The sequence below is a fragment of the Phyllostomus discolor genome, chromosome 4 (assembly GCF_004126475.2).
Source record: "Phyllostomus discolor isolate MPI-MPIP mPhyDis1 chromosome 4, mPhyDis1.pri.v3, whole genome shotgun sequence".
Lineage (NCBI taxonomy): Eukaryota > Metazoa > Chordata > Mammalia > Chiroptera > Phyllostomidae > Phyllostomus > Phyllostomus discolor.
The window spans coordinates 206,853,248-206,878,101 of NC_040906.2; the positions used below are offsets into that span (position 1 = coordinate 206,853,248).

General features: G+C 40.4%; 1 protein-coding gene and 1 long non-coding RNA gene across 10 annotated transcripts in view; one reads left to right on the forward strand and one right to left on the reverse strand.

Annotated features, from left to right (window-relative positions):
- The window catches only part of QKI (QKI, KH domain containing RNA binding), a 140,463-nt gene that overhangs the window by 29,525 nt on the left and 86,084 nt on the right, over nucleotides 1-24,854 (forward strand). For all 9 annotated transcript variants that reach the window (XR_004902956.1, XM_028503997.2, XM_036024965.1 and 6 more), the window contains exon 2: nucleotides 11,804-11,946. Coding sequence is in view for 8 of the 9 variants with exons in the window: in XM_028503997.2 (XP_028359798.1) it covers nucleotides 11,804-11,946 (143 nt within the window). In the remaining variant the exon portion in view is untranslated. The remainder of the gene's footprint in view (nucleotides 1-11,803; nucleotides 11,947-24,854) is intronic.
- LOC118500391 lies at nucleotides 10,926-24,489 on the reverse strand. Its single transcript, XR_004902957.1, has 3 exons — nucleotides 24,479-24,489; nucleotides 24,325-24,327; nucleotides 10,926-11,173 (listed from the first exon to the last, which is right to left on the reverse strand). It is a non-coding gene; the product is annotated as an uncharacterized LOC118500391 (long non-coding RNA).

Sequence of the window (24,854 nt, forward strand, 5' to 3'; positions counted from 1 at the left end):
ATGTATCTGATAAAATACTGTTATGAGCTGTGTCCGAGATTTTGCTGCCTATGTTTTCTTCTAGGGTTTTCATGGTTTCAGGTCTAACATTTAAGTCTTTGATCCATTTTGAATTTGTTCTTGTGTGTGATATAAGAAGGTGGGCTAAGAAGGTGGTCTAGTTTCATTTTTCCAGTCTGATTTTCCGAGCACCTTTTATTGAATAAACTGTCTTTAGCCCATTGTGTGTGCTTGCTTTCTCTGTCAAATATTAATGGACTGTAAAAGCGTGGGTTTATTTTTAGACTCTGTTCTGTTCCGTTGATCTGTGTGTCTGTGTTTATGCCAGTACCAGGCTGTTTTGATTATTATGGCTTTATAGGATAGTTTGATATTAGGTAGAGTGATTCCTCCAACTTCCTTGTTCTTTCTCAGGATTGCTGTTGCTAGGTGTGGGGTCTTTTGTGGTTCCATATAAATTTTTGAAATATTTGTTCTAGTTCTGTGAAATACCTCAATGGAATCTTGATAGGAATTTCAATATAGTGCTGGAAGTCCTACCACAGCAGTCAGCCAGCAAGAAGAAATAAAAGGCATCCAGATTGGAAAGGAAGAAGTAAAACTGCCTTTATTTGTAGATAACATGATACTGTACATACAGAATCCCAGAGATCCGCCAAGAAACTACTAGGACTGATGAATGAATTCAGCACAGTAGCAGGACACAAAATTAATATCTAGAAACCAGCTGGCATATTTATATTCCAATAACAAACTGACAGAGAGGGAAATTTTTAAAAATCCCATTTACAATTGTTTCAAAAAGAATAACATGTCTTAGGAATACATCTAACCAAGGAGGTAAAAGACCTGAACCATAAGAAATGAAGAAAAATAAAGAAAGACCTGTACTAGGAAAATTATAAGATACCAAAGAAGGAAATCGAAGAAGATACAATAAGTGGAAGCACATACCGTGTGCGAGGATAGGAAGAATTAACATCATTAAAATGTCCTTACTACTCAAAGCAGTCTGTAGGGATTATTTTGAATGCTTTCACGGAGCAGGGTTTTTGTTGTTGTTGTCAAGAACTGGAAAAGACATTTGCAAGCTGTTCATTGTCTCCCACTACCCCACCCCCAATGAAATCCCTCCCTGAAGCTTTTTTAAAAAAATTTTTATTTTCAAATAAATTTAGGCTTGATAAAAAATAGGATAAAGCCATTTCAGAGATTAATAATAACTCAAAATAACAATACTACAGTTAAAGGAACCAGGAAATTAACATTGATACAATATTATTAACTAATTGGTGATGCCCGTAGTTTCTTCCAGTGTGTGACAGTGTCACATTCTTTCATGGCACTTTTATGGACACATTTGAGGGTTACTGGTGTGTTATTTTGTAGAATATTCTTCAGTTTGGGTTTGATGTTTTCAAATGATTAAATTGAGGGTAAGTATTTTTGGCAAGGAGACGGCGGAAGTACTGGCTGCCATTTGTTCTCAGTGCACCACATTAGGGGTTAATCATTTTTGGTAGTGTTAACTTTGGTCACCTGGGTAAGGTGTTATCTGCCAGTTTTCTCCACTGTACAGTCTTTCTTTTTCCTTTGTAGTCAATAAATATCTTGTGGGGAGAATCTCTGAAACTCCACAGGTGATCCTATTTCTCATTCTTTTTGTTCACTGACTGTAGCATCTATTGAATGGTTCTTGCCTGCAGTTATTATTACTGTGGTTTTCTATTGTCCATTTTTCGACATCCATCTTTTTTTGTATATTTATTAGTTGGAAATTTTTAAGGATGATCTTTCTTTTCTCTCCTGTGTACTTATTTTATTCAATTTATGTCATTTTGGTGGAATGGATTATAATCCACTACCATTATTATCAAGTTATAGGTAAGAACTTGTAATAAAATTATTTTTGAAATTTTAATATATTGAGATGATTACAAATTCAAAGGCTTATAAGTATATGGTGGAAAAAAATCTCTTCCACCTCTGTATTCTGGGTACCCATTTCCATTGCAGTGAGGGTATTTGTATTTATCCAGAAATATTGAAAGAGTTGAGAAAAGAATTTTTAGTAAAAATTGCTAGATTCTCAAGTATTTTTACCTGGATTCTGATGATACCTACTGATTTACTGTTGTATCTTAAGATACTTTTGACAAATGTTTCTTAGTCTTCAGATTTAAGTTTAAATTTTCATACAGTGTATATTATATAGAAATAAGGACTGGTTTCTCTTGAGAATTCAAAAGAACTAAATGCCTAGAAAGCAAAGTTCTTATTCAATAATACCTGATATTTAGCTTATCTAACAGAGTTCAAAAGTAACTAACCTCCAGACAATTTAATTTAAATGATAAAGGATACATATTCCAACTACAAGGGTTTTATTCACTTTTTAAAAAACCCTTTCCATCACTCTGTTCTTTCTAATAGCCCCCTTTGCCTTCTGTGTGTACCAGCAGTGCCCATGCGCCCATGCAGGAAGCTGGGAGTGAAAGAAGGCTGCAAACGGGCTTTTTTGGGATCACCAAGAAACTGAACTTACTGGACTACACTTAATGTAGCCAGTAGTAAACCAAAACTTGGTTTGTTTCATTTTCTTCATTTATATTCTTTAGTTACTGTCTCTTAAAGTGAATTTTAAGATTCTTATCTTAGGAACTCCTTTATGAAACTGTAAATAAAAGTTGGTTGGACTTACTAGGTCCTTGGACCAGTTTTTTTAATCTCTGAGTATTATTATTATTATCACTATTACTATTATTATTCTTTTGCACAATAGTTATTCTACTTCAGATTCTGATGAGAATCGGGTGATAATTCATACAAGTTATTTTAGCATGGTAGAAGTTCTCATATGTTAAAAAATAATTAGATAGGTCTTTGTGAGTTTTTTTAAGAATTGGGAGTCATTGCCTCAATCCTTACTATAATTTTGTATAGAGAATCCAATAATGCATTTGTAACATCAATGCAACATTTGACTTAAAGTACTTTCTACTTTCCTAATGGGAATGTCTTTATTTTCTAAGTGAAAACTGTGTAGTAATGTGAAAGCTAAATGGTCTGTATGAGTCCATCTCCCAGAGATGACTACTGTTAATAGTGGTTATATCTTTCCAGCTGACATACAAGTTATGTTAGTTTAAGGTGCACGACGGAACGATGAGACATTCATGTACCTTACAAAGTGACCGCCCTGGCGAGTCTAGTGCCCGTCCGACATCATGCACGGCGGTTACCCTGGTGTTGTCTGTGTTCCCTGTGCTTTGTACCCCCGGCCGCTGTTGGGCGATTTGTGCTTAACCCCTTCACCTCCCCCTGCCCCCCAAGCCTGGGAGCCATCTATTTGTGCTCTATGCATTTGCTTCTGGTTGCCTGTGTTTACTTTGTTTTTCAGGTTCCATATGTAAATCTTAGGGTTTTTGTCTTTCCCTGTCTGACTGACTTCACTCAGCACAGTACCCTCTAGGTCCCTCCGTACCCGGTCATGAACTTCTAGATCACATGGTAGTTCTAGTTTTAGGTTCTGAGGTATAATATCTTTTTTTTCTACTTTAATGTGTCTATCTAAAAGTACACATACTTAGTATAAATTGGATTATATAATAGATATTTTTTTCTGTAACTCTTGAAAGAGCTTTGCAGGAAAGTGCAGCTATTGTTAAATACCTTATAAGATACAAAACAGCTGCTGAGAAGTCATGGAAATAGGATGTATACATTTTCATGAGATTTGGATGTTTCATATTTTTTATGTGAGATGTATCAACAGTTTTGCACAGTTGTTACTTTTGGCAATTTAAAGGAGAGCTATGATAAATTTAATTTTGTAGTTTTTCTTTTTGTGCTTATAGCTCTGAAGTACAAATACTGTTTAACCTAAAAAATAAGGTCCCATCTAGAGAATTATTGATAGCTTGCTTTTTTTTCCTTGTCATTTTCAAAGCAGTTTCCTCACAATTAAATCATTTATGCTATTTTGGTTGAGTAAACAAAACATACTCTACTAACTAGTACATATTGTTTAGTAATCTGCTTTTTAAAGCATTTGCTTTTCTGTACCTTGTAAATGTGGCTTTTTAAAATGAGCACAGTGAAGTTATATTATTCCATGGGTTTTGCTATGCTCAAAATATCTTTAAAGCTTTCCCGGTGTTTAGTGAACCCTGAATTACAGGTTTCTGTTAGCAGAAGAGAGCTGTATTGCCCAGGGTACACGAGAGCCACCTCTGTGTAGCGGCAGTTCTTTAGTTGTTAATACACCCTTAATATTGTTTTAATGTTTAATGAGTACCATGTAAGTAGACACTAGTGATTTGTCACGTAAGACCTAAACTCACTTGAAAGCCTTTTTTGCTGTCTGGGAGTGTGCTGGGCCAGTGTCCATGCTGTCTGTGTGAGTGTGCTGGGCCAGGGTCCGTGCTGTGTGTGCGAGTGTGCTGGGCCAGGGTCCGTGCTGTGTGTGCGAGTGTGCTGGGCCAGGGTCCATGCTGTCTGTGGGAGTGTGCTGGGCCAGGGTCCAGCCTGAAACCAGCTGTGGTGGTGAGGGAGCGCAGCGCTCACTTCAGTTTTGGCGTAAAGGTGAGAGCTCTCATTTTAACTTCACTAGTGACATTTACATTGCGTATATCAGAACACGTTTTTATAAATGATTGCCTCTTATTTTACTGCATAAATTAATGGAAAATGTGAAATTTAAAAATGAGGCAATAATGATCACTTGATACTACAACTTTTTTAACTTTAGCTGTATTACAAGGATAAAGTAATTTTGGGGGGGGGGGGTTTAAGTGTAAGGCAAAAAGAAAACAGATATGATGTCCGAATATAATGCTTATTAACATCAGAATAGCTAGTTGAGCAATTAGAATTAGCTACCATAACATTGAGTACAGAATGCGTTTTGTATAACATTTTTTGAGTGTTTTAAACAGTCATCTTTTAATTTGGATTGTTATAAATCCTCAAAATAATAACTTCTATGCATTTTACTGGTATCTCATTGATAGTTTTTGTTTACTACTGAGCTAGTAAATATTTTCCTAATTTTTGTTTTCTTGGTTTAAATTTGTTGAAAAGATTCTAAGCCAGAAAGTGAAGTAGGGCTATATTTTATTCTTTTATCTGGTCTTCCAACATGGCAGTATTGAATTTATACAGTGTTTATCTATCTTGGTAAGTGACTGCTTAACTTTATAACTTAGGTTTCACACCTTCTATTTTTCTCTTCTGTATTATTTATGCTGTCTTGAATTCTGACATTTAACTTTTCCCATAGAGTGATTCATCTGTTAGCTAATCCAATAGCTTAGGTTTTAAAAGAATATGCAAAATTTTAAAGTGGCCAAGGGTGGCAAAGGGTTGCACGTAGAGTAACTCGGGTGTAGTAAGAGTGGTGGTGATGGAGGAGCCAACCGGCAGAAATGGGCTGAGGCTCATGAAATAGAAGGGTGATTTTAAAACAAAGCTTTTACTTAAATTCATAGATGAAATAAGGCAAGAGAAAAGGCTTAAGGCAGATGATGTATATTAACAGGTCACATAAAACAGAACTATGTGGCGACTATTTTTTCTCCTAAATTGTAAATAGGAGCACAATTACTGACAGATAATTGAGCTTTAGTTTGGAACAGGAAAAAAATAAATCAAGATAATTAAAGCAGAAGAATGTGAGGAAGACAGTAAGTAGCATAAGCGAAACAAGTTTTTACTCCTAAACAAAAATAGTTTCTGGGACATTGAGATTTGAAAAACCATGATCACTGAATATCAGTTCAAGAAAACATGGAAAAATGAGAGGGGCCTGAATGATGGAAAGTTGACTGCTCCCCCAGACTGAAAAATTTCTGTTCTGAACTTGGTGGTGCGACCTGTAGGTTCCCAAACAGATGATTTCCTGTTGAAACTGACAGATCCAGAGGGAGGTTCAGGTGCTACTGCAGCTTGAGGTTTCATCAGACAGCCGATGAGGTGTGTCTGCAGCTGCAGTTAGTTGGATCTTTGACTTATTGAATAGTCATCCCTAACAATGTCAACGGATAGATGAACGAAAATAGTCCACACACACAAGGTTTAAATTGTCAGTTGTGGCTGTGTCAGTGGTGGAGGCTTGTTTTAGTACCACCAGCGCGTCAGCAGACCGATGTGCGCACCCAAGAAGTGAAGGGGTTTCTGAACACACTGCGGGGGGCGGGGGGCGGAGCGCTTGGGCCTGGGGGCCAGCATCCACAGGGGCGCACTCCCTGGCTGTCGGGGAAGGATGTGCACACGGCGTGGGACTTCCCATATTAAAGGGGACACTGTGCACTTAGAGAGGAGGACGCCTAGATGTCCCAGAGCTCTTCGAGTCTTCAGAGTGCTGCCGTGTGAAAGGCATTGATGACCCGTGAGCTCTGGAGTGCCGAGTGGTGGGGCAGTGTGAGAAATTTTAGGGGTGATCTTGCTCAGTAAAGTAAATTTGTAACATTTAAGAACCTCAGAGATGTCTGAGCAAATGGTCTTGATCTTGGGGATGTTTTTGAGTTAGTGTAGTAGTAATTTTTATACTAGGAGATTAAACAGATGGTTCTCAGCTTTTAGTTTCCTGAGCTGCCGCTGTGGGTTGATGAATGCAGCGTGCAGATGAGGGGACGCTTGAACGTTACTGCGTTATGTCTGATACAACAAAAGAGTACATGAAACATACTAGTCATGCAGCATTCTCGTGTCTCATAAGTGAACACTTGTGAATCCACTACCTGCAAAGGAACTAGAGTATCACCCGTTCCCAGGACACTTTTTTTTTTTTTTTGCTGTAATTATATCAGTTTATACCACCATTAACCAAAGCTCTGATTGCCAGGACTCCAGAGTTTGGAGACAGAACTTTAACCATGAACGAAAATAAATGGAGCTTTGCATGCTGAGGTTGGAAACCAGTGGATTCCATTGACTCACTCAGTAAGCAACCTCTAATTATATGAGGCACAGGCACATACAAGTTAAGCAAGAAGCGTGTCTAAAGTCACACAAGCAGTTACTGTTAGAACTGGAGTCAAAACTTGTTCTAACTTGAGTGTTGTAAAATAACATGCCAAGAAGTACTAATGGTTTCCTGGCTAGAAAGTTGCTGTTAATAAAGGGTAGTACTCATACTCAGCCGGTTAGATCGACAATGAATTAGACTGTAAATCTCTTGAGAACTAGAACTTCGTTATCTTTTGTTCCTATATGTGCTGTTTTGTATATAATTTGTGTTCTATTATTATATTAAGATATCATAGAGACTGAAAGAACCATGGTAGAAATACTTTTTTATTTTAAGAAAAAGTACAATTTATCATTTTATTTTTTAGGTATTTTTTATTGATTATGTCATTACAGTTTTCCCAATTTTCCCCCCTTTATCCCACCTCCGTCCAGCATCCCTCCCCCTTAGTTCATGTCCATGGGTTATACATATAAGTTTTTTGAGTTCTCTGTTTCCTATACCATTTTTTATCTCTCCCTGTCTATTGTATGCCTACTAATTATGCTTCTTCCCTGTACCTTTTCACCACTGTTCCTTCCTTCCCCCTCTCCACGTGATGTCCATTTCTCTGATTCTGTTCCTGTTCTAGTTATCTGCTTAGTTTTTGTTTTTGTTTTTAGGTTCAGTTGATAGCTGTGAGTTTGTTGTCATTTTACTGTTCATAGTTTTGTTCTTAGATAAGTCCCTTTAACATTTCATATACTAGGGGCTTGGTGATGACAAACTCCTTTAACTTGACCTTATCTGGGAAGCACATTATCCGCCCTTCCATTCTAAATGATAGCTTTGCTGGGTAGAGTGGTCTTGGATGGACGTCCTTGCCTGTCATGACTTCAAATATTCCTTTCCAGCCCCTTCTTGCCTGTAAGTTTTCTTTTGAGAAATCAGCTGATAGTCTTATGGAAATTCCTTTGTAGGTAACTGTCTCCGTTTCCCTTGCTGTTTTTAAGATTCTCTCCTTATCTTTAATTTTGTATTATGTAATTATGATGTGCCTTGGTGTGTTCCTTTTTGGATCCAACTACTTTGGGACTCTGGGCTTCCTGGACTTCCTGGAAGTCTGTTACCTTCGCCATATTGGGAAAATTTTCCTTCATTATCTGTTCAAATAAGTTCTCAAATTCTCGCTGTTGTTCTTCTCCTTCCGGCACCCCTATGATTCAGATTTTGGAATGTCTCAGGTTGTCCCAGAGGTTCCTAAGTCTCTCTTCACTCTTTTGAATTATTGTTTCTTCATTCAGTTCTGGCTGGATGTTTATTTTTCCCTTTTGTTCCAAATTGTTGCTTTGAGTCCTGGTTTCCTTCCTGTCACTGTTGGTTCCCTGAATATTTTGCTTTATTTCATGTTGGGTATCTTTCATTTGTTTTTTCATTTTTCGACCAAGCTCAATCAGCCCTGTGAGCATGTTGATGACCAGGGCTCTACATTCTCCATCAGTGAGGCTGGCCATCTCCTTTTCGTTGAGCTCTCTTTCTGAGGTTTTGCTCTGTTCTTTCATTTGGGCCGTGTTTCCCGGTCTCGGCGCACCTGTTAGGTTGTGAGGGGGCGGGGCCTCAGGGGCTCACCAGGGCGGGACAGCCCTCCTGGCTGCGCTGTGGGAAGGGGCCAGAGAGGGAACGGTGCGGCTCGCCTGCTCCTGCTCGGCTCCAGCCCGCTTCCCAAGGGACTCTGGTGTGAGACTGGGAGTTTCTCCTCCAGCCAGCCCCGCCCGCGTGGTCTAGATCGGTTGTTGTCCTCCTTTTGGTTGTGCGAAGGTTTTGACCTCTGCCTCCATCTTGGCTGGAACTCGAATTTATAATTTTATTGTTTGTGCTTCTGCTTTACACAGCTCCCCATCATTAGAAAACAGTCTCAGAGTTTCTTTACTCTTGACTTCTTTCTTGACCCTAATACCTGCAGTCGTTGGTAACTGCCGCCGTCTCTCCATCCCCACTGTCCCTCTGTCTCGGTTCTCTGTCCCGTTACATGCCTCTTATGTTAGACCAAGTTCTTTGAGAACTGGACTCATGAATTAACTAACTCGAATGTCCTAGAACCTAGCTCATTCCTTCTTTCATTCCCCCACCCATCTACCCAATCCACTGAGTATTAATTGCTGACCTACTGTGTTCAGGCAGGATTCTAGAAGCTGGGGAGACAAAGGGTGATAGCTTCTCATGGAGCTTTCAGCAGTTAATCAGTCACACAGATGTTTGTAGAAATATAACTTAAGTTGTAAATACACTTTCTATTAAGTCACCTAATTGGTTATAGGAAAGTTATTGGTTTTTATATATTTATGTTTTTTTAAATCGGGGCATCTGGATTGTCTCATTTATAATTGATTCTCTCGGTTTTTCTAAGTTTGATAAAATTGTTTACCTGGAAAATCATTCCCTCGCCTCAGTTACATTATTTTGATTACTTAATAGATTTTAAATATTGAACTACTCTTGCATTTATAGTATAAATTCCACTTTGTTTTGGTGCTATTTTTTTATTTTTAAAGATTTTATTTACTTTCAGAGAGGGAAGGGAGGGAGAAAGAGAGAGAGAAACATCTGTGTGCAGTTGCTGGGAGCTGTGGCCTGCAACCCAGGCATATGCCCTGCCTGGGAATCGAACCTGCGATGCTTTGGTTCGCAGCCCGTGCTCAATCCACTGAGCTACGCCAGCCAGGGCTTGTTTTGGTGCATTAATCTTTTAATATGCTGGAGGAGCCTCTTAATTTAGGGTGTTTGCATCTGTATTTCTAAGCAAATTTTATCTGTAATTCCCTTTTATAATATTGTCAGGTTTCTCTATCAGCATTTATCAACTTCACAACCAGAATTGGTCAGTTTGAAGAAGGTTTAAATGTAATAAACTAATATGGAATGTGTTTTTATATGGAGAATGGGACTAAAGGATGTGTGTAATTTTATTTAGGTTAACTTTTTCTAATTCCCTTCAGTTAATTATTTGCTATAATGACATAAGTAATCATTTGTGTTTAAATTATTACTTGGTTGTTGAAAACTTGATTTGAGAATTACAGTCACATGCTAATTTAGGAAAAATATTGATTCGATACTGGGCATCTTTAGGAAAGATTTCATCATGAAACTGGAAGTATAAAAAAATAAAAAATTGAGGTCTTGTTCCTATAATGTATTACAGTGCAATCCAAGATACCATTTTTGAAATTTTTTTCAAAATTTCATTTTCTTTCAGAACTAAACATTGGTTTAGCTTTGACAAGCATGTTGTATTTTGAGAGAAAATTGTTATAAATATTGGCATCACAGAAGCAGAAAATGTATTAGAGTGTAGTGTTTCCACTGATTAAGACTATATAATTAAGAACAGCTTTTATAATGCCTTTTTGCTTTGCTAGATTTTACTTAACTAAAAGTGATTAAAAACAATTCAAGTATGCATTCATATTTCACATTTCCTTAATAACAGTGATTGAAATTCCATGTTTATAAAGCATACAAAATATATTTTAAAAATAAAAACTTTATTTTTAAATACTAATGGACACAAACCTTTTCCTCCAAGGAGAATGTAATCTACAGAATGGAGAGATGGTTACAAAAATGTTGTATTTTTTTTTTTTTTTGGAAAAATTTTAAATTTCTAAACTCATTTTAGAGAGAGAAGGGGCAGGTGGGAAGAGAAAATGATTGGTTTGTTGTTTCACCTACTTATGCATTCGTGGTGGATTCATGGGTGTGCCCTGACGGGAGTGGAGCCGCGACTGGGGTGTACTGGGACGGCACTGTAGCCAACCAAGCAGCCCTGCCAGGCCCGCCCGGCTCATCCAGGAGCAACACCCACTCTGTCCCAGTGCTCGGGAGCCTGTCCTCGAGCACTCTGGGGGAGCTTAAGGAATCCTTGAAAGGGTTCATTAATTTTTTTCAAAAGGGTTCAATTCATTAAAATAGATTTCTTATACTTTCTTTTAAGGAAGTATACTTATACCTGGGATGTCATAATAGTTTTTTTTTTTTAAAGGTAATTGACTAGGTATCTCTCTATCTTTTATATTTCACTCAGTGACCCATTGTAGTTTAATTTTCATTACCATCTTTTCTTTAAAATGTCTGATCGTCAGTGTTCTAGTGGTCAAATCCAAGGTACCTTGCTGTTTACCTTACCATACCTTTGTGATATTTGACACTTCTGATTACCCTGTCCTTGTTCCTGTCATTTCTTAGCCTCTTTGACAACTCTTCCCACTTCTGTCTACCTCCATTCCTCAGCTTGGATCTTCTTTTTCTCACCCCTTGAATGTTGGTTTTCCTAAGGCTCATTCCATCCTGCCTTCTCCCTACACCCTTTCTAACACACCTTTTCTGTTCCTAAAGCTTTAGTCACTAAATTTGAGTGTCAGACTCAGACTTCTGCTGAACTAACAATCTATGTATGTGAAGTAGAAGAGAGCCTTTGGTATTAAGTTTTGTTTGATAGGCGTTCTTGTGGTAGTGACTTGACTGAAGCGGTCGTTTGGAATTCCTGGCCTCATTTATGCGTGGGGGAATTAGATACAACAATAACGTCTGTCTGATGTACCGTAGTGGATAAGGACGTGGGCTCTGAGGTTAGTTTTAATAAAATATATTAATTGGTGTATAAATTTCATTTCTGGTAGAAATTAATGAAGCTACAGTCCTGTTAGAGTTATCCGGAGAATGATAGACAAGGTCAGCAATTCTTGTCTTCTTTGAGTTTCAACACTTTGCCAACAAAATTCGCCCCTCTTCTTCCCCGCTCGGACTAGCAAGAGCATTTTTGTCTCAGACGTGTGACACTCTCCCTCCCCGCAGAAATCAGCAGAGTGCGGAAAGACATGTACAACGACACGCTGAACGGCAGCACGGAGAAGAGGAGCGCGGAGCTGCCCGACGCCGCGGGGCCCGTCGTCCAGCTGCAGGAGAAGCTCTACGTGCCTGTGAAGGAGTACCCGGACGTAAGTGTGCTCGCGTCTCAGTCGGCGCTTCCCGCCTCACGGGCCTGGGGGGCGGGGGGGGGGGGGCGTAGCTGGCAGGAAACACCCCGACACCCGCAGCCGCTTTAACAAGAAGTCCTTCATGAGAGGACTAGAGGTATGAATCATTAGGTGTGGATAACTTAAAAAATTTTAAATATGTTTTAATTCGAATGCTGCTGTGTCACTTTTGGCAATGCACAGGGTAAAGACTTAGTTTCAGATTTCAGATCAAGGCAAGAATTATGTAAAGGGCATTGGCCTGAGCGTTCCAGAGCTTTGCGTAGAATTCCCAGCTCAACTTGGGACTGACCTCCAAGAAGCCAGGGCCTGGGCCATGTTGTCTTTTCAGTGAAATGAGAGTTTGGACTAGGACAGCTAAGGTTTCTTTCAGCTCTAAAATTTCTGTGACAACCACTGTTCATAACCTGTTTTTTGTTTTTCTTAATTCCTTGCACAACTATTCTGTGTAAACATTTTGTTGCAAATAGCCTCCTTGTCCTATACCAGTGAATTTACAAATAGCTCCAAGCCTGCTTTTGTTACAAAGCCCTACTTGACGACGGGGTCCTTTTCTCTGACCTCACAGTAAATGGGTTTCCCTCTTCCTCACTCCTCCGTGCGCTCACACTGGCTCTCAGAACAGGTTGAGCCAGTTTCTAGCCTGAGGCCCTTTCTGTGAGCTGTGCACTGATCTCCCCTGCCGGCTGCTGCTTGTTGTTAAGGTTTTGGCTTAAATGTCACTTCAGAGAGGCCTCCCCTGACCATTTAATCTAAAAGCAATCTTGTTAGTCATTGTTTCACATTAAGTGTCTTTATTTCTCTCCAGTAGCATTTATTATCTGACATTTTTTCTTGCTTATTTTTTCTGTCTCCCCAGCAAGGTCTTTAAAGGTACTTGAGAACCTGTTTTGTTATTGATTGCTGTGTTGCAGATGTGCATGATATTAGACATGATAGGCAGCCACTCCCTGTTGAATAATTAAAGGCAAATTGGTGGCTTTTCATTAAGTTTCAGAGGACTTTTCTGAAAGCAAATATAAGAAAGAGCTGGTGTTGTGTGGTCAAAAATGGGATGTGTACTCTTAAAATTCAATGATTTTATGGACAGTATACTAATCTAGAGAAGGGAAATAAATGTCTTAAGGTAGATTGATGGAAAAAAGTTTCGATATTTCACAAATTGTATTTCCAGTATAATTTTCTATAAATCTAATGCATTTACTGTTTTGTTTTGTTTTGTTTTTAGTGCTTTTGGTTGTAAATATACAAAAATAGTTGATAACATAGACAAAGAGAGACTCTGTTGGAAGAGCACTGGGCACAGTAAAAAGGATTAAAGGTGGCAGTCAGGCCACTGTGAGAACCCCAGTCAGAGTTTGGACCTTCTGTGCTGAAAGCCTTGCTTTCAGTGTAGCTTCGAGTTAGTGCCCCCCACACTTTGTCTGGACTTAAGATTCTTCAGAGGGAGAACGTGTTTTGGACCAGTCTGCCATGACTAGGGACGTGCTGTGATCGCACTTACATGACCTAACCATGACCACTGTGGGCCTGCCCCTCGGTATTGGGGCGGCTCCTAAACACGGGCATTGTGATTTGGGCAGCTCTCTCAACTTCAGGCTGCTATTCTGGTGTTTCAGTGTCTCCTGAAGTGTGTCAGCCTTCTCATCTGGACTTGAAAGGATAAAGTGTCAGCCTTAGCCATTAACGTGGTGGAATACTTTTAAGACCTTGTTAGAACTATCACCTTGATCCAGCTGGTCCTCATTCTTCTTTGAAAGAAAAAAAGGCATAGCATTGTCTAGATCCGAGGTTCTTAAAATGTGGTCCCAGGACCTTGGCATCCACAACCTACTGGGAACCTCTGAATGTGCAAGCCCCGCCCAGGGTAGCTGAGTCAGCAGCCTGCCTTCCCCACCCTGTAAATTGGCCGTTGTTACCTTCTTCGTCTCAAGGCACACACAGGCTAGTCCCTAAAATTCTGTGGCACACCAAAAAAATTTTTTTTTGCTGATCAGAAAAAAAAATAGGTGTGATTTTGATTCATTCACACTGGATGGCTATTGCTATGGAGACCATTGTCATTTTTTTAATTTGACGATCTGAGGGGAAAGAGTCAGTGTCCTGGGCTGAATAGTCAGGTGTTGCATGCTTTGCAGTTTCTTGGGGCACCAGCATGCTGTGGCACACCGGGTGGAAACTGCTGCTGCAGGTGGTTCTGATGCAGGCAAGGGCGAGACACACTGCTCTCACTTGATGCCGGCAGAACAGCTGGGCAGACAGGCGGTGTGTGGGGTCCTTTGGCCCCCGGCTCCGTTCCAAGAGGCAGGTGGAGTGTGAACTAATAAAGCCTTGCTTTTGTGAAGCGAATATCGCAGAGGCAGAAACAGACGATAACAAGTGAGTGTTTACCTGTATTTTGCTATGTATGATGCACACCATTTTGCCCAAATTTTTGAAGGAAAAATAAGGATGCTCATTAGACATGGGCAGTACTAACTTGTTACTGGTATACAAAATTTCTTGTACCTTGTATCTGTTCTTGTGTTTTTTAATTGTTACATAAAATTTGCACCGTAACATATTAAAAAATAATGCTAAAATTCCTTTTATAATAGGGGAAATACCTAAATATAACAAAATATTAAATTAAAGAATTAAATTGAAACACTCTTTTCCTGAATGGGTCAAAAACGTGGGTGCACATTACACACGGGAGCACATTATATATGGCAAAATACAGTTCTTCGGGTGCAGTCAGTGCTATGGAGAGAAATACAGTGGGGTAAGCAGACACATGGTGACCGGGTCTACAGCCGGGAGATCTGGATCTGTTTTAAAGTGCAGGGAATGCGGAGGCCTGAATGGAGCGGTGAGGAGGAGGGCAGGGAAATCGTGCGGGAGGAGAACGTTCCCGCAGAGGGCACAGCGAGACGCAGTGGCGGCGGCGTGTTTGGGGAGGGCGGGAGAGGATGCAGAGAGGCCGGCGGGATTTCACGGGACTGGTCTGAGAGGAGCAGGGAGCCGCCAGATGTTTCAAGCCAAGGGGCGACATGCGCTTACCTGGGTTTTCATAGCTTCCTTCTGGCTGCTGTGTGGAGACAGACCATTGGGAGACGGTTGGGAACAGGGCAGGGAACGTGAACCAGAGGATGTAGAAGTGCGTGAACCTTACAGAGATGGTCCACTGAAAGCCAGTAGGGCTTGCTGATGGGATAGTGGGGTGTGAGGGAAAGGCGGGAACAGCTCAGAGGTTTTGATCAGCAGGGGTTATGCAGTCCCTGTGTGCAGGGCCAGGGGAGACAGGAGAGGAGCAGGCGAGGGAGGTGGGGATTCCGCAGCTCCAATCTAGAGGTGCCGAGTTGAAGTCAGACATCCGGGGACGGGCATGTGAAATAGGCGGGGTCGGCGTGCGAGTTGTAGACCACTCCTGGCACTCCCGAATGTCTGTTTTGACAAAGCTGTTTAAATGAGAAATTTAGTTATAATTCCTCAGAGACAAGAAATTAATATAAAACCATTTTGGTCTTCCAGATAATGTTTTTAATACTTTGATTTTGAATTTGTTAAAAGAATTGAGGTTAGGCAAAACTGGGATCTGCACATAGTTTTTGAGTTTTCTTTGAGGTTACTAATACACGGCAAGTGAGTTGTACTGTTTTGTGGTTTGTATTAGGGACTTTATCTCATCTTTTAAAAAATTAACTAATATCAAACAAATAAAACAAGGGAGTCTGAGTCAGATTTTGGTGTCGTGGGAAAAGATTTCTTTCAGAATTAAGAATTAGATATTGACCAGAATAAAACAAATATTGTCTTCATACTGTTGCTTTTTTTTTTTCCACCTAGCATATCTCTGAGGTCATTACATGCACACCCTTCCCTTTTGTATATAAGCTTGACTTTGTAAAAGTATTCATCCCATTTGACTTAAAAATGCTGCTATTACACAGTATCACAGGGACAGTATAGTATAGTGGACGAAAGTGCGGGCCCAGACCCAGACCCCTGACTGGCTCTGTTTGTTTTCTGCCTTCAGGAAAACTACCTGTCATTTCTGGTCCTCAGTTTCCTCATCTCTGGATTGGACATAGTAATAGGGTTATTACCCTTACACAGGGTTCTGAGCAGTTATACATGATTTATAAATGAGTTTATGCCTGTTAAGCAGTTGGGAAATGCCTTTATGCTATTTAAGTATTACAAGAATGTACACTCCATGAGGGTGAGGATTTTGTCTATTTCCATATTCCTACTTACCCATCTGGCAAATGTTAGATGGATGATAAATATTTGTTGTGCTTTTCTGTGTGAAAGATTCACTCTTTCAGATACTGTTAAACTTTAAAAAAAAAATTTGCATCTGCACATAGCAGCTTACTTATAGAAGTGTTCCTTTGGAGCTGTTGCTTTGGGTGTGGCCGTGCGTAGGTCTGGGATGATGGGAGAAGCAAGTCTTAGATTCAGTGTTCCGGAAAGGAGGTAATACTCTATAATGGCCTTCACCACGGATTTGAATCAGTGCCTTGATGTTGGAATGAGAACGTAGTATCAGTAGCCTCTTGAAAACGTCCTCTGCTGTACCAGGCACGTCCTGGGAGTGGGGCATTAATCCGGTTGGGAAAACTCATCGTAGTGGGACCGATAGTGGGTTTTTGAGCCATACTGGCCTAGATTTTGATTTCTGGCTTATCCCTTCCCTGGCGATATTTCTCAACAGGTGTCACCATAATGCTCTATAATAGGCTATCCTGAAACTCAGTGCCTTAAAATAACACACACTGATGCCTGTGCTCTTGAGTCTGCACTGGATGTAGGCTAAGGTTCTGCTGATTGGGCTGAGGTGAGGCCATCTAGGCCTTGATCTAGGCCGGCTGCCGGTGGGTGTTCCTGCTGGCCGCAGCCCAAAGGGGCAGCAGCTACTTGGAGCTGCTCCTTTCCCGGCAGGTCACTGGAGCGCCAGAGCCGAGCCAGACTGCTTACACCGGGTAAGGCCTCCGTTCCTGTCCCATCCGTTAACATTTTATCGGCTCAGCAACGGTCAGCTGGAAGGGTTTTCCCCCCTCTGGGACACTTGGCAATATCAGGAGATATTTTTGTTTGGCAACACTTGGAGAGGTTACTAGGTGGCATCCAGTGCTGAACACCCTGCAGTGCACAGGACAGCCTTCCAGAACAAAGAATTGCTCTGCCGCAAATGTCAGTGGGGCCGAGGTGGAGCAACCGCACTATTCAGTCACTCTGTTCTCAGCGAGGAGACTGGGATAAATATTTCCTGAAAATCATCGAGACTTTCCCATTGGCTTTGAGCACGTGTTCAATTTTTAGAACCTGTTTTCTTGTCTATGAAATTTTAAGGTGTATCTCCGAGTTGTTGGGAGGAATAGAGATGACAAGTGTATGGCATCTGGGAGAGCGCGCGGCATGGTTCCCGTGACTGGGAATGAGGAAAGACGTCCTGCCCTGCCCTCGAGGGGGCCCCCAGTCTCTAGAGGGAAGATAAATGATGTCGCATTGAGTCCTTTAATACTCCCTAAACTTATCATACATTCATAAAGGGACAGGCATGAGTGAAGATGAAAACTAGGCCATCCAGCTGGCATTTTGGCCCCTTTAGTTACTAAGGACTTACTTGAATCTGTGGAGAGCGGATAGGCAGCGTGTGAATGGATTTAACTCTGGTTGGTATCAGTAAACGACATTACGTTTCAGTAAGTCAGCACTAATTCTGCCATCAAATCTGCCTGTTACCAATTTTGAGTTATTGAGAAGTTGTTTCATAGGATTGACGAGACTCACGGTAGGTAAGTTCCAGATATGGCCAGGTCTGGCTTTTAGGGACCTGAGTTGCTCTGGGCAGATGAGATTGCTGAACTGCGTGTGTGCTTGGGATGTGAGGTGATGAAATTGCAGCGAGACTTCCCCCAGAGATTTTATGTGAAGACAGGTCTGCCCTTCTGATGTTTCTACGTGGGTTTAATGGATGATTAGAGCCCTGGAGGTGTGTGCTGGGTCCAGGCCCTCAGGGTGACGCACGCACATCACCAGAGGCTTGCGAGTTGGATGAAGGCCCTTCCGAGTATCTTCTCAAGCTTGTAGGATCCCAGCCTGGCAACAGCAACAATAATGTAGATTTATAATGTTATTCACAGTACTCTCTATTGTCTTATAATAATATTCTTTGTTAATGGTAGAGCATGAGTTTAGAGCTTCCTTTTACTTAATTTTCCTGGGTTTGCAGAGAAAATTTGGCTAGTCATAGCTACCGAATTAGTATAGCCTTATTGGTGGTTTTCTTCTAGTTCTTAAGATTGTCGCCTGCAAAGTGGCTATTGATCTGGCGTGTGTTTTTGAAAGTTGTGAGAAGAGATGGTCAGGGCAGTCATCTTTTCGTAGGCTTCTTTACATTTTTTAAATCCTCACCTGAGGATATGCTTATTGATTTTAGAGAGAGGAGGAGGAGAGAGACAGAGACAGACAGACAGACAAAGACAGAGGCAGTGTAAGGGGGGAACATCAACTGCTTCCCTCCTGTATGCTCCCGACCGGGGATTGAACCCGTGACCTAGGTATGTGCCCTGAGCAGGGTTCAGACCCACAGCCTTTTGGTGCATGGGATGACAGTCCAGCCAAGCCACCAGGCCAGGGGTTTCTTTAGGTTTTTGTTCCTTTGACTGTTGTGGCTTTCTTACTGTGTTGAAGGAATTGTTAAGAGTTTTGATGTAAATAGCTTGCACCTGATTTATCCTGCGAACCAAATGGATGTTGAATCAAAATTTAATGAACTTCAAGGTCTCCCTTTTTAATACTTATATTAAACCTTACCTTTTGCCTGGATGTGTTTAATTATGAGTGAAAGTACAATATTTTAAAAGTAAGGTTTACACATCTCTACTTTGATACTATATAAAGAAAATTATTAAACAAAATTTTGATTTTTAAGAAGGTTAATATATATTTTTGAGTAGAGTTAGAAGTGTCTTAGATTACATATTAACCCATTGAAGTTTTTAATTTAGTAGTATGAATTGACTATATAAAGCATGTCTTTAAGTTTCAGGGAGAGAAACTGTTATTGTTGATTTAGAGTTTTAAACATATCAATTTAGTAAAGGTTAATTTCATGACTTTTGGGTTTTTGATTTTGAAGTTTACTTTTTATTTCACTCCGCAAGAGTGTATTGAGGGCCTGCTGAATACCAAATATTTAATAGGCTCTTTATAGTCTGAGAAACACTGAATGTCTTAGGATATTAATGGAACTTATTCCAAAAAGGGTTTCAAGAGAGCCTGAAAACAATACATTTGTTTAACTCATGTTTGTTTCAAGGTCTCACAATTTTAAGAATAGTAAGCCTTCCCACAGTCTTAAAATGCTAATGCTTTCCTTTTTAAGTAACATGTTTTAGTATTTAAAAAGATACTGTTCAGGAGAACGAATTAGAAGATGGAGTTAGTTTTCAGGGAAAAATTACTGTGTGAGAGCAAATGCAGTCAGCCTCAACTGAGACAGTTTCATCTGTGGTTTCTCTTACCCAAGAAGTGGGAGATCCACTCTATTAAAATTTGTTGCAAAAGACTTATAAATCAGTAAGATACCTAGTTACAGGTATCTGACATCCATATCTCTAAGATTCTCACTGGTAATGTAATACAGAAATCGGAGAGCAGCCTGCTTCTTGGTGCGATCCGTGGTTTGGAAACCTCGAGGTGTGTGAGCTCTCGGAGGAAAGGGTGAGGTGCTGCGCCGCCTTTGGCCTGTCTCGAGAGAGCGGTGTCCTCTGGAACTGAGCAGAGTAACGGAAGCTGCCTGCCCCTGACCCTCCTCCCTCCAAAACCAGCAGTTGCAGTGGGCTGGGGAAGAGGGGGCAGTTAGATCACCCCGAGGTGACCCACCCATCCGAGTGCCTGCTTACAGTAGGTGACCTACATGTATTTTGCGAATGTAGGGACTCAGTCATTTTTGCCTTGTTTCGGTTTGAAGACAGACATCAGGAGGTCAGATTCGACTAAAATTAGTGTCCAAAACACACCACTGTCAGACCTGAATTAATACTTTTGGAACGGTGTATGAGGCAGATAATATTTATGCAGCGAAACTTAAGAAATCAGTTTCGAAGAGCTTAGAAAGTATTTAATGAATGGTCAGAACTACATATGTGTATTTCATCTCCTTGAGTTACCTTCAGGGTCTGAGGTGACACTTGTAAGCTCAGTTTTGAGTCAAATAACTATATTTTATTTCTCTTTGTCTTTTTTGAAGTTATATCTATTTGTCATTGAAATATGAAGATAAAGTCATAATCACATAAAGATTTTCATTCATATAAATAGTTCAGTTAAGTTAAAAAGGATGTATATGGTGATGATTAAGACAGTAATCCCAGTCAGTAAAGACAGATGAAAATACGAGGTCTGTCCAGAAGGTATCCAGACATGAACTAGGAAAAATAGAGACAATTATTAAAGATACAAGATACAAGAAACATTATCCATAGGATGATGACACCTTGGGCCCTCACACAATTCTTCCAACCACCATCAGCTGCCCCATCATTATTTTTCTGAATCTCATCAAAGGTCTGAAATCTCTTCCCTTTTTAAAGGTGATTTTAGTTTTGGGGAAAGCTGGAAGTCATAAGGCCCCAAATCTGGGCTGTGTGGGGCTGAATCATGTGGGTAATTTGATGTTTCACCAAAACACTCTGCATGGGCAGATGCATAAGTGGGCACATTGTTGTGATAAAGCTGCCAATCACCAGCTGCCCATAGCCGTGGCCTTTGGAATCATCCGAATAGTTTCCATAGAGGAATGTTCAAGCTTAACACAAAATTAGATGCAGATTTGTTGCTCTAGTCACTGTCATTTTGAATGTGACAGCCACACAGTGCACATGCTCACTCAGCAGCATCTACTGCCCCCACTGACTAGTACAGTGAAGTCGTCATTGTTCACGCATGTGCATTCCAGTCCACTCTCCTTGGCTGCCAGGTTACAGCAATGTCGCACAAACTGTTCTCCTTACACTAACAATGGTTAGACTTTTTCTGGACAGACCTCATATTGAGAAGGTAAAGTATGGATATGTAAAAGTAGTATGATGATATGTTTTGGGATATAGGTGAAGAAGAAATTATAAAAACAATAAACTTGAATCTGAAGAGGGTTTTTATAAACTCTACTGAACATTTTGAATGAGCAACAAGAATGAGAAAACTAAATATGAGTTTCACGTTTGGTTTTATGAGTTTTGGTTTGATCAGAGTACATGTTTGAGGTCTTTAGGAGAGAGGCATTATACGGTGCTGACTGAGCTAGGTGTCCTAAGAATCGGGCTACTTTTATGATCTCTCGTGTACTGAGTATAAGTGACGATGGTAACTGCCTTCCCGTATTACCCTCATTAAGTAACTTATTGCATATAAAGTGGCCAAGCATTGGAAGCTGGCTCATCCTGGACCCTCATTAATAAAACATGCTTCCACATACTCAACACCTAAGAAATGTGGGGTGACACGGTCTTTGCACTCATGACATTTGTATGTTGAAATGGAAAGTAGAAATAATAGTTTTGTTTTTATGACATCTGTTATTTGTAATTCTGAGATTAGTCAGTCAGGCTTACCATTTGAGCAATTTCTGAAATGTAGGAGAGTTCTTAGGCTGCATGTAACTTAATTAGTGATTGCATATTTTGCTATGGGAATGAAAAAAATCACTGATTTCTGTGAACACTTTTAAATTGTATCGTTCAACAATTTGAATAAGTATTAGTTTTTTGTGTGTGCTGTTTATTGTTTGAGGCACTGTGGAGGAAGGAAACAAGACCAGGTGCTGGTTCCTAACTTAGGAAATCACCTGCGAGAGACACGCAGACGGTTGCACGCACTGTGTAATAAGGACTCTGTGAGGGTGGTTACAAAGCACTCTGAGATGGCCACTTTGGAGGAGGAAAAAATCAGCTGTGTAGGAATCAAAGAATACACAAGGAAATCACAGAAGAAACGTTTGAGCTCAATAGTATGTGATGAGGAAGAGTTGACATGGTTGGTGGGAGGAAGGACACAGGAAGGTGTTACAGGGGAGATTTAAAAGTATCTGATGCTTTTAGAGAACAGTGATTGCTCATGCGTCTGAACAGAAGGCCGATGGCAAAACTGAAGTTTGGAAATGTCGTCGGGATTTTGTGAAGGGTCTGTGTGATGCGAGTTTGTGCTCCGCACTGCCGAATACATTGTCATATACTTGTGCCCCAAAACCCCTGTTGGCTTTCATTGCCTCATATTTTTATTTTAATTGGCTAGAAAATTATTTTCCCAAGCACTTGTTATGTAGCTTCTAGGAGGATAATTATCTATCTTATTCACCTGGTTATTTTTTAATGGTTTTAGATTTTTTTCCCAATTACCTTACTTTGCATGTATAAAGCTCACTTTTTTGCCCAAATTTTTTAGGGAAAAATAAGGATGCACATTACGTACAGGTGTGAGGATTATACACCCTGGGCTAGTGAAGGGTGTAATAAACCTGTGTGTGCATTGCGCATGAAAACGTGGGTGTGCACTCTGCACAGGGCGTGTTGCACACGGCAAAGTGCGGCATGCCCGGGCTCAAAAGGCGGTTTGTCGTACTCTGGGGTGTCCAAACTCATACGCCACAGATGTTATATTTTGGCTATTCCTGATTATCATCTCCCCTCCTTAAGTTGCTGGTGTAAATGCCTTTTCTTACACATGCTTGTGCCACCGACAGAAGATGTGTATAAAATGCACATATGTGAAAAGTTTTGAAAAACGATTTCTATAGTAATTACTATGTAGCATAAGGAGACATTTGGTTCTTATCCACAATAATAAGAAGATACAAAAGAGATAAGACATTTGTTTCCCCCCAAACAAGATAGTTTGATGTATTCATTCCGGTATTTTTACTGAAAAATAGTTGTACAGTAAGTTCTCACTCATCCATAGGTTCTGTGATTGTAGGCAAAACGAGGTATAACGAAACCAGTTTCTGCCATGCGTTAGCTGGTGCAAGGAAGTGCGGAGTCCGTAGGGCATCTCCTCGGTGTCGCAGAGAAACGACATCGGGTGAGACGGGTGATTGCAGGCCCGCTGTGCTGCTGGCTGGTCACCCCTCTGCTCTCACCTTACTCACGCGCACAGGATGGGCTCGCCCTAGGTGGCTCGTTCCTTTTCTTCTTTCGTCATTTGCTAAGTAAATGGCTTCATTTGACAAATACACTCAGGTGTGTGTCATACCTATTAATGTTACTGATGTGATACTAATGTAAGGTGTCACTTTAAAAATGCTAGACACAGTATTTAAAAACATCATCAATCTGTGTAAAGAGTAACCCAAAGAAGTGTATGTTTAAAAAAAGAATCCAAAATTTTAAGCGGAAATTACTCTTTCCTATTTCTTAAAAGTGTTTCACTGACAATTAGTTACCTGTTTTGATAGTGTGTCACAGGAGGTTTTATCTTTAGTTGTATGTATGTTAAAAAGTTAATGGAAGGATTTGCCATAATGCTTTATACATTGTCATTGGTAGGAGACTGTCATTTCTGTTTATAACGAAATGAGCAGCAACGAATAGCATTAGACATAATTGTTGTTAACCTCTTAGAAAAGAATCTGCCACTTCGCATAAATGTAGTCGGTGAGCCATGGAGAAGGTCTGTACTTAAACAGTAGGGTTAATGAATGTCTTTTTCTTTATTTTGGTCTTTAAAGTTGCAGTTAGCTCAGGCTGTTTGAAATGATTTTCTTTGAATGTGTTGAGACATTGTTTTAATTGAATGAAGCTGCAGAACTAGCATGATAAATCCACACAGAATGAATTTTAATGCAAGGCATACAATATTAACTTGGAAATTGGTTGCAGTAGACAAAGCAGCTGCTATGATTAATTTTTTTTCATTCTGCACTTACGACATTCTGAGAAGGATGACCTTGACAGTCTCAGTTGTATTGGAGTCCCAGTGGTAGGCCCTGTGACACCCTTGAGCTGGAGTTTTTGGTTGGGTAATAGAGATTGGTTCATTTTTAAGGTTATAAAAATGTTGTGTTACAGAATGAATGTATTGGTTTTGAGTGGTTTTAAAACATTTCTTATTGATAAATAATCACTGTGAGGATTATTGAGCTGTGGGAAGTCTTTTTCTATGTAATTTTAATGCTGTGGTTCCGCAGAAGAGGTTGAATGTCTGAAAAGAAGAAGATGTGCCAAAGAGTGTCTTCCAGGTGTATACATGTTACGAAGTGTAGGCCAGCCAGTTGGGTAGAAGATTCAAGTCAAAAATAATGAGTTTTTTGAAGCACAGAAGTACCTGTGTACATAATGCATTTCTGCAGACATCCTCAGCTGTGTTTGTGATACACAACGTTTGCGCAGGGCATGCCGTGCTGGCACAGCATGGGTCTGGGCAGAGCGTGGCGACCGAGGTGTGGCCGGCATGGTGAGGTGTGTTACAGGCAGTCGGGGTAACACACAGAGGACAGGGGCTTTACAGAGTTCCTGAGAACAGGGGATTTCTCCTCTTTTGTTTTGATCTCTAGTATCTGTTTTGCTCCTTATCAAACAGCAGACCTTACATAAATGTTTTATTGAGTCGAATTTGAAAATGGAGGGCCTTTCTCTATTCAGCTGAAAAAGACCCAAAGTAAGTACAGTGAGTGAGGAACAGACGTCTAGATCTTGTCTCTGTCTCAGCTGTTTTGAGGGGCGGAGCGGGAGGGAAGTTCTGTAGAATCGGTGACTGTACAAAAAGGTGAAGTTACAATAGTAAGTTGCAGGAAAGTAGGAAGAGCTTGCTGTAAGTGAACAGAGGGACAGGCCTGTTGATAAACTTTCTGTGAGATGTGTATTTTCTCTTCCTCCCACCCT